This window comes from Cydia pomonella, chromosome 4, assembly GCF_033807575.1.
Source record: "Cydia pomonella isolate Wapato2018A chromosome 4, ilCydPomo1, whole genome shotgun sequence".
NCBI classification, from domain to species: Eukaryota; Metazoa; Arthropoda; class Insecta; order Lepidoptera; family Tortricidae; genus Cydia; species Cydia pomonella.
This window is the reverse complement of record NC_084706.1, coordinates 13,764,576-13,775,009: the sequence shown is the minus strand read 5'-3', so window position 1 is coordinate 13,775,009 and position 10,434 is coordinate 13,764,576. Positions and strand designations below refer to the sequence as shown.

The 10,434-nt window shown below is 40.0% G+C and overlaps 1 protein-coding gene across 1 annotated transcript; it reads right to left on the bottom strand.

The window, feature by feature from the left end:
* Positions 1-3,751: 3,751 nt before the first annotated feature.
* LOC133517120 (uncharacterized) lies at positions 3,752-8,192 on the bottom strand. The gene is made up of 2 exons (XM_061850280.1): positions 7,199-8,192; positions 3,752-3,912 (listed from the first exon to the last, which is right to left on the bottom strand). Exons 1-2 carry the CDS (start codon positions 8,002-8,004, stop codon positions 3,900-3,902), a joined length of 819 nt encoding a protein of 272 aa, XP_061706264.1. The 5' UTR covers positions 8,005-8,192; the 3' UTR covers positions 3,752-3,899.
* Positions 8,193-10,434: the final 2,242 nt, after the last annotated feature.

The following is a 10,434-nucleotide window of genomic DNA, read 5'->3' as shown; positions in this document are numbered from 1 at the left end:
TGGGGAGTAGCTGCCCTTGATTCATCTTCGATATCACGTCTTAGATTTGTGGGAGCCCATGTTATGGATTATGAAAATTGGATACCGCTTTTTTATTTATTAGGCGGGCGTCTGTTTCATATCACATAGCCAAATATTTAATCAATCGCTTTCACGCAATGTGAAGTATGTGACGTAGGTTTCGACTCGCAAACCTGTATACCTCGAAAAGCGCAATGAGCGTTCTAATAACTACCTCTCTAATACGATTTTAGGGTTTCGTACCAAAAAGGTACAAAAGGAACTTATGGTGCTACTCTGCCTATATCTCAAGAACCACTTAAGCTATCGGTTTGAAATTTGGAATAGTTATGAACAACGCTAACCCAGACACATTGAAAGTATTCTTTTTAGGGTTCCGTAGCCAATTGGCAAAAAACGGAACCCTTATAGATTCGTCATGTCCGTCTGTCTGTCCGATTCTGTCACAGCCACTTTTTTCCGAAACTATAAGAGCTGTACTGTTCAAACTTAGTAAGTGGATGTATTCTATGAACCGCATTAAGATTTTCACACAAAAATAGAAAAAAAAAACAATAAATTTTGGGGGTTCCCCATACTTAGAACTGAAACTCAAAAAATCTTTTTTCATCAAACCCATACGTGTGGGGTATCTATGGATAGGTCTTAAAAAATTATATTGAGGTTTCTAATATCATTTTTTTCTAAAATGAATAGTTTGCGCGAGAGACACTTCCAAAGTGGTAAAATGTGTGTCCCCCCCCCGTAACTTCTAAAATAACAGGATGAAAAATCTAAAAAAAATATATGATATACATTGCCATGTAAACTTCCACCGAAAATTGGTTTGAACGAGATCTAGTAAGTAGTTTTTTTTTAATACGTCATGAAATTAAAAAAAAAAAATTTTTTTCAACATACCCATACATGTGGGGTATCTATGGATAGGTCTTCAAAAATGATATTAAGGTTTCTAATATCATTTTTTTCTAAACTGAATAGTTTGCGCGAGAGAACCTCCCAAAGTGAAAAAAAGTGTGTCCCCCCCCTGTAACTTCTAAACTAACAGAATGAAAAATCTAAAAAATATATATGATATACATTACGATGCAAACTTCTAACGAAAATTGGTTTGAACGAGATCTAGTGAGTAGTTTTTTTTAATACGTCATAAAATTAAAAAAAATTTTTTTTTCGTCAAACCCATTCGTGTGGGGTATCTATGGATAGGTCTTCAAAAATGATATTTAGGTTCCTAATATAATTTTTTTCTAAAGTGAATAGTTTGCGCGAGAGACACTACCAAAGTGGTAAAATGTGTGTCCAAAGTGGTAAAATGTTGAACGAGATCTAGTAGTTTAAGTAGTTTTTTTTAATACGTCATAAAGGAACCCTTCTTGGGCGAGTCCGACTCGCACTTGGCCGCTTTTATATTTTTTATTTTTATTTTTAATAATTATGGGAAATGCCCAATAATGAAGAGGGGGCAAAATTCCAAAGTATAGTGACAGACTTGATCAAGTGGGGTATCATTTCAAAGGGGCAATGAAAAAGTATATCTTGCATTATATTCCAGTGGATGGTTTTCTTGACCAGCATCAAATTATTGAATGACTTCATATTGTTATTGTTATAATTGAATATAATTCACATCATTATTTTTAGAGGACCGGTCAGGCCTAGTGGGTAGTGACCCTGCCTATCTATGAAGCCGATAGTCCTGGGTTCGAATCCCGGTAAGGGCATTTATTTGTGTGATGAACACAGATATTTGTTCCTGAGTCATGGATGTTTTCTATTTGGGTGCACTACACTTTTTATAATTACTTTTCATATATTATAGTTTGATATATCGTTATTTTGAATAATGTAATAAATGGCACACTACCGTAATACTTAATTAACGGAAAAGATAATGTTATTATTGGGATAATGGTCATAAGGTATATTTATCTTCGTCTAATATTTTAACACATTTATTCAGCAAATACAATATAGATTATAACAGTAGAAATTAAATAAACACACAATTAGCTACCTTTTTTAATTACCTCGGGAAAGCACTTGCATCTCGCTGGGACAGATCCTTGTCTCGCGTTTTGGGCTGGCTGAGAGCTCGTATAATAACTTCAATAATTAGAGCGACCAGCATGTGCATTCGAGGCACCCGCCACAAATGGAAGCCAGCAGCGAAATTATTTGGTTTCAATGATGGTGCCGCCCTTCCACACTCAGACTGACAGATGTTGTACCAGATATTTACTTATTTATTTATTTAATTTATACTGTTATAATCTGTATTGTCTTCGTCTAATATACTTTGCCATAACTATTACTTACTCCAAAGCATATTATTTGTTCCAACAAGTGACATCACATAATTATTTGTGTGGCATAATGAGTGCATGACATATTTGGGTTAGGTTAGGTTTGAACTGCGACTCCGCACAAACGAATAACTGGGTTAAAATTCTTTTCGTTGTCTTGTTTTTCATCGTGTCGTTTTGCCGTTTTCCACAGATTTTCGAGTGAAGAAATCGAGCGCTCGAAATTCAAAAATCGGCCCCTGATGTCATTGATAACATTGATAGCTGCCAAGGCTATAAAATCTACTTCAATATTTTATAATCTTATGTTGAATGATTCTTTATGAAATTTTTTAATAAAAATATTTTTCAATGCTCAAATTTAATTGCATGACAAGCTTGAAGTAAATTGTTGAACCTATATAAAATACTAGTATAAACACTTTAATCTATCTTTAAAAAACCTGAATTACTTAAGAAATGCACTGAGAAAAATCTTAAAAGTTTTCAATTACTACAAGAATATGTAGGAGTTATTGTAAAATTAATTCCATCACAAACATTTTCATGTAAAACGTTGCCAAGACGAAACCATAAGGCCCAGCTTCTATCTCTACAAGCCCTAACTTCACAAACCCTACACCTTAGTCAAAATATATGGCTTGCCCGTTTCGCTACCGTCACATGGGCATAAGGTGAAAAATTTATTTACTATTTTTTTTTATTATATAACACTTCTTGTAGTAAGTTAGTAACGAAAAGCCCAAGCCACATATTTTGACTGCACAGATAAACTGATAAAAAAAGTTGCTTTCCTTTTCAGTGCGCAGTCAGGTAAAAACTATTGTTCTGATGAAATTAGCAACTTTATCTGGTTTTACCAACATTTCCTAAGGCGACACTATCTTTCCCGTGCGCAGTGCACCCTCATCCATAATTCAGTGGCGCACAGTGATCCCCCACTCAATCTGTATCGCGGTAGTTAACGAGATTACTGTGACATTGTACACCTTTCTCTCGGATTTATGTGGGTGAAATCGATTAACTGGCTACAGCTTTTACAAGCAGAACATTTAACTTTTTTTATTTTTTATTCGTGCTGACCAACAAAATAAAAAGCGAATAATAAAGAGAATCTTCTTATTATGGATTTTTCGTTCTGCTAATATCAATAGTTTATTAAATGATTGTTAAATTTTGTTCATTTATTTTCTATGATTAATTCAGATATGATTTTGTCATTACTATTCCCAGTAACTAATTATAAAGCTAATGTCGTCAAGCTCACCATACTTATTAACCTATCGAATGAGCTAATGGTTTTACGGATACTGGAAAGCGATATGTAAATGTACTACATACCTATACGAGGCCTGGATGTTAGTGAGATGACGATATGAGTTGTGCTGGTGTCCGACTTTATTACCTACATATAACATGAGTATCTGAGATATATGTGGGTAGAGTGGGGAGCAATGAAACGCAATCGTACCGAGGCACAGCTGGTTTATTACTGACTTTGTATGTGTAGGTAATGGGATGCGTGCGCGCGCACACATAGACATGCATACATACATATCAACTCCTCCCGACTTAATTTGGGAATCTGGGGACAATTACAACAAATTACTTAATTGCTAAACCTTATAATTAATTTTCTTAAGCCTAGGTCTTAAGTTACATCCAGGCTGAGGAGCAGGCGATGAGCCAGACGAGACTCCCTCCCTATTGTCTTCCACCGGTTGCTCAGAACGCTCCGATGATTCAACTACCTGATTATTTTCACTCGCACTCATAGGAGTCTCGGTCTCAGTCATCTCTCCCTCCGCGATTCTCACCTCTTCCCCCGTACTGTCCGATTGATCATTAACCGTAATTGGAATATCAAGTGAACAAGTGAGAGGGTCTGATACAGGTGTGTAATCGGCAGAATTTGACGTTGATACGTCAGTTGACGATAACAGATCAGTTTCCACATTCGTATATTTTAATAATTGATCGATATGCCTCTTACCTACAATATCATTCTCTAATTTTACCTCATACATTCTATTGCCAAGTTTCTTAGATATACACGCTTTTTTCCAACAAGGTTTACGGTTTTCATAACATCTGGCCCACACTAGGTCACCTATTTCGAACCGTCTAACATTTTTATTGTTATCATTTTCCTTATTATTGTTTCCGCGCGGCGCCGGCGCCGGCGGTCGCAACAAGTCCAGCCGACAGCGTAGCTCGCGGCCCAACATTAACTTAGCCGGGCTGGCACCCGTCGTACAGTGTGCAGTGTTACGGTATTCAAATAAAAAGTCTTGTAACTTTTCATCTATGATCTGAGCACACGAGTGACACTGTAAAATGGACTTTAGCTGCGTCTTACAAGTGCGAACATTTATCTCGGCGATCCCGTTACTGCACGGGTGGTAAATAGGCGACGTAAGGTATTGTATCCCGTTTATTTTGCAAAACTCGACAAATTCCTGAGAAGCTATTTTTGCATCATTATCCGAAACAATAACTCTTGGAAGACCGAACCTAGCAAACAAAAACTTCAATTTTATTATTAAATTCCGCGTAGTTAAATTATTCCCCATATCTAAGCATTCCAGCCATTTACTAAAGGCATCTACTACTATTAAGAACGACCTTTGACCCACCGAGAAATAGTCTATATGTACCCTTTGCCACGCAGAGGTGGGGCGGGCGAAGGAGGGGCGCGCGGGGGCGCGCCGCGCTGATGCACGCATACGGTACATGCATTAATCAGCTGTTCGATATCCTTATCTATGTTAGGCCACCATAAGCGCGCTCGTGCATTACTTTTTGTTTTGACTATTCCCTGGTGCGATTTGTGCAATTCTTGTAGCAACCTAGACCTATAAGTCGCCGGAATAACCACCTTATGCCCTCGTAATAAGCAACCTTGTTCTACGTCGAGTTCGTTACGGCATAAAAAGTATGGATAAATATTCCTACATTTAATTTTACGTGGCCAGCCATACTGTATGTACCTAAGTACAGTACGTAAACACTTATCGCTGGCTGTCGCTACCTGAATATCTTTATATGTTAACGGGAGACTGTTTAATTGCATTGAATTTAAAGTATGTATTTCCTCATCTTCAAGTGCTGACTCTTGCGGATCCTGATTCTGAGTCGGTATACGCGAGAAATAATCCGCAACCTCGTTTTGTTTACTGGTAATATATTTAATTTTGTAATTATATGCTGACAAAATTATGCCAAACCGGATTAAACGCGACGCTGTCATTACAGGAATACCGTTGCTCTTGCCAAATATTGCTAAAAGCGGTTTATGATCCGTTTTCAAAATAAAAGGCTCCTGCCGACCATATAAATATTGGTGGAACCGTGTCACACCAAATACAATTGCTGCAGCCTCTTTGTGAAGCTGGCTATAGTTTTGCTCGCCGGCTGTTAGGGACCTTGAACCATAGGCGAGCGGTCGCTCGATGCCATCGGGGCCAATTTGACCCAGTACTGCCCCAAGACCGTAGGGACCAGCATCTACAGCTACCGTCAGCTGCGCGCTCGGCTCAAAGTGTGTGAGTACGCGATCTGACGCCAGCTCGCGCTTCATCGCCTCGAACGCCGCCTGCTGCCGCTCTGACCACTCCCATTGCGCGTCAGCGCGCAATAGCTCATGTAAAGGCCCTAGCAAAGATGATGCATTTGGAACGAAATTTCGGTAATAGTTAGACATACCCAGGAATCTTTTCAATTCTGTCACATTATTAGGCCGAGGAGCACTCACAATTGCCTCAACTTTCTTTGGGCACTTCAGTAACCCGTCTTTATTAATAATATGACCTAAGTATGTGACGCTTTCCTGAAAAAAAGCACATTTATCTTTACCTAACCTCAACCCCGCATTTTGGAACCGCTTAAAAACTTCCTCTAACCTTTTCAGATGTATTTCTTTAGTGGGCCCCGTTACACACACGTCATCTAAAAACACGGCTACCCCTTCGATACCCGCTAGTACGCTTTCGAGCGCCCGTTGAAAAATCGCGGGCGCACTTGCCAATCCAAATACGAGACGTGTATACATAAACAGGCCCTTAGTCGTATTAATAGTAGTAAGCCTTTGAGAATCTTTGGAAAGTCGGAACTGATTGTACGCTTGACTACAATCCAACTTGGAAAAATGTTGCCCTCCACTAAGTTTTGCGAACACTTCTTCGATACGGGGAAGCGGATACGTATCTATGTATACATCGTTATTTATAGTTATCGAATAGTCCGCGCATATTCTTACACTACCGTTAGCCTTTCGTACCGGTACTATAGGCGTCGCGTAGTCGGAATGATTGACAGGTACCAATATTCCTTTGTCCACGAGTTTCATCAACTCCTCCTCTACGGGACCCTTAAGTGCAAAAGGTAGGGGTCGAGCTTTGCAAAATTTCGGTTTGACACCATGTTTAAGCTGTAACTTTACTTCGCCATATTTAAAACAACCCAAATCATCATTAAATAATTCTTTATATTTATTTAACAACTTATCGGTATCTATATCGCACGAACAGTTTAAATTGTAATTTTTATTTATAGGCAATATACCTAATCCGAACTTGGCCATAAAATCTCGCCCAAGCAAGGCTGGACCTCCATTTCTTATGACATAAAATGAAATTTGCTTTGTCATGCCATTAAATGATACTTGTGTGGAAAAATAACCCAGAGGTAAGATTTTATGACCGTTGTAGAAACATATTCTCATACTACAACTACTTAACTGTGTTTCTGAAAATTCTGTTCGATACATGCTATCTGAAATTACGCTACTGCTCGAACCGGAATCGACTTCCATATCAAACTCCTTTCCGTTAATGGCAACAGACATTAGTATAGGATCATAGTGTACGCACCTTAAACTAAAGACTTTACATTCCTGACAGTCACTGCAATCCTGGTCGTCTGGAGTTACATCTTCAACAGAAATGTTGTTCACACGCGCACTACACACCTTTTTCAAGTGACCTTTATTGTGACATTTTTGGCAACGATAATTTTTAAAACGACACTTATCAGCCTCATGCCCTTTCAAACCGCACACACTACACCGACGCATAGGCTGGTCTCGGCTGGCCGCTTGGCCCGCCCGGCCCATGCTCGCCTTGTACAGTGGCTCTTCCTTAACGGTCACGGTAGGTAAGGCCTTCACCTTCCTTGCACATTCCGCCTGCTGAGCCACTTCTACGGCTTTCGCGAACGTGAGTGTTGCAGCATCCTGTTCGAAAAGCTTGTCACGCTCCGGTCCTGCCCTGAACCCCAGCACGAGCCTGTCCCTCAATATCATATCGAGCGCGCTCCCAAACTCGCAATGCACCGCAAGTCCTCGAACTCGAGCCGCCCATTGCTCGATACTTTCGCCAATATCCCGCGTAGCCGCGTAAAATTTCGCACGGTCTGCGAAAGTACAGCGCTTCGGAGTAAAATGTTGATCGAGTACCTTCACCAACTCGTCGAACTTGACTTCCTCAATCTTCTTAGGATGAACAAGGTTCCTTGCCAATCGGTATGTTTCATCTGACAAATGCGTTAAGAGTAACGCGCCCTTTTTGTCTTCCCCCACTTGATTTAATTTGACAAACTGCAACAGTCGACTATGAAAAATCTCCCATTCCTGGGAATTATGGTCGAAAACAGACAAATTTCCGAAAAAATGCTCCATGTCACTTTTTTGTTACGCGCGGGTAAGACACGACTCGTCGCCACTGAGATATATGTGGGTAGAGTGGGGAGCAATGAAACGCAATCGTACCGAGGCACAGCTGGTTTATTACTGACTTTGTATGTGTAGGTAATGGGATGCGTGCGCGCGCACACATAGACATGCATACATACATATCAGTATCACATGATTATCCACCTGGTTTCTTGAGCTTAATAGTCGCCTCCAAACCTCCCCTTATAGCGACCCCTTTCCTCACACAAAGTTTACCTTAAGTTCATATTAGCCTCACTGGATCACTGTTCACTCTGAGTACTGATAACGTTGGTCACAATATACTAGAGACACATCATTATTCTAATAACACCATAAGAACGTTCTTGACTTGATCTAAAAGCAAATATCACTGCCGCGTCGATCTGTTCGCACACAACCTCCTTTTTCCTACTGTCGTTCTCATCTACCCTCTCACCTTCCCTCAAAAAATCCCAATAACCTCGAAGCGGTTACTTAAGTTAAACGTGACTACTAGCGCCATCTACTCCATGACGTTGGCAAATATTAGCGGGTTCGCAATACGTTGGCGACACTCCCGCCCAGAAAGAAAATGCTACTCTTAATTGAAATTAGATGTCTATAGGCAAACATATAAATAAATCAACAACTAGATAATAAGAACACTTGTGAATAACAATGTGTTTTCTCGAACCGCATGGTTCACCCTTTGCGTCGTGAATCGGCACGGCCTGAGACTTTGTGCAATTTCTGATGACGTTACAGAAATGTGCTGAGACACTGCGTTTCTGAGATCGATCCAATCGTGCATCTGGTCTGAGTTGAGTTGTGATTGTGAGTGATCTGTCTTGAGCTGATAAAGAACAGGATTCTGAGTCTGGTCTGAGCATTCATCAATGTTTGTGCTGAGCCAAATAATAACAGGATCCTAAGACTGATCTGAATACTGATCAATTTCCGTGCTAAACTGATTGAAAGCAGGATTCTGAAACTGGTGTGAGCGTCCATCGATGTCTGAGCTAAGCTGAGTGGGATCACGGCTGCGACCTGTCATATTTGGTCCATTACTGGTCTCTCCGTCAACCCATGACCAATGTTATTTCTTACACTCCAGCGCGTACGGTTCTCGATTGCTCCGAGCAGTCTCTAGTTGCAATTTAGGTCACGAGAAGAGACCGCGTCATGCGGCCCATGTGTCAGAGAGTGGCAATGCGATCTGATATCAAATATCGGTATTATTAAACAGTGAGAGCTCCGTTCGCGATAGGTTTATCCCATCTGTAACTACCATCTGTGATTCGCTCTGTCACTTTGTCACTTTGCTCTTTTGACATCGTTATTAACATAATAACCTATTTCACCACTTCAAGTGTCACAACTATTACTACAGCAGACGTAAACAACTGTAACTGTTTTGAACACTGCGACGACCGCGAGAACGAAAAGAACATACGTTTTTTATATGCAATGATAGTTACCACACAGACAAATGCGGCCATCTTATCCGAACGGGTGTATGTAACCTAAATTCCCACTACTTCTCTTTACTGAATATTACTCGCAGTAATCTACTATGTTAAGTATTCGCTTTAAATCTATTCGCTTATCCATTAAGGCCACTGTTGACATGTCCATCTCTGGGTGCACCCACTTCATGTCCGGCAGCCCTCCCCAGCCAAGGGAGAATCACGCTATTTTTATATAATCACAAATCAGAATGTAAAATAGAATCTATTTACAACTCGACCACACTCCTTTTTTTATGCTAATTGGACATTCAACAGACTTGTCAAATCAGGCTCCCACTTCGAACCGTCAAATCCAAAACAAGTGATGTGATATTCAAGGCACCTTTTCTTACCGTTCATTTCGATTTATCAAGCAGATATTGAGTCAAAATGAACTCTGTTTTTTTTGTTTGCAAAGTGGTTTTTATTCTTCTTATCATTCTCTGGTGCGTTTATATCGCGCCTGGTGTGAAATAATCTAGTTTAAATATGTTGGGACAGTCAAGTTGTCAGCAACAGTTTTAAAAGTATTATATCGCGTCCGTGATTTTATTCACGTCGATTTACGCATAAACATTTTTGCCACACTTTATTCTGTCTAAATTGAGCTACACTGATACCGCCTTTGGGGGGTGGATGCTGGCGAGTACCTCGGTATTAATTCAACGCATTCAAAATGCTTTTCTTTTCTGTTTCTTGCCGTTCTCACATCACACCATTTTTAAACCGTTATAACCTATTAAATATGTCTGCCAGACCTACCTTACACTTTGCATCATTGCTTTTTGGAGTCATTCGCGATTAACAGCCGTCTTATCTATTTGAAAAACTTAAGATTTCGAAGGGTCATATACGTGGTGTCCTCAGGCTTAACGGCACGCAACACAGTAAGTCCGCTTTTCGTGGC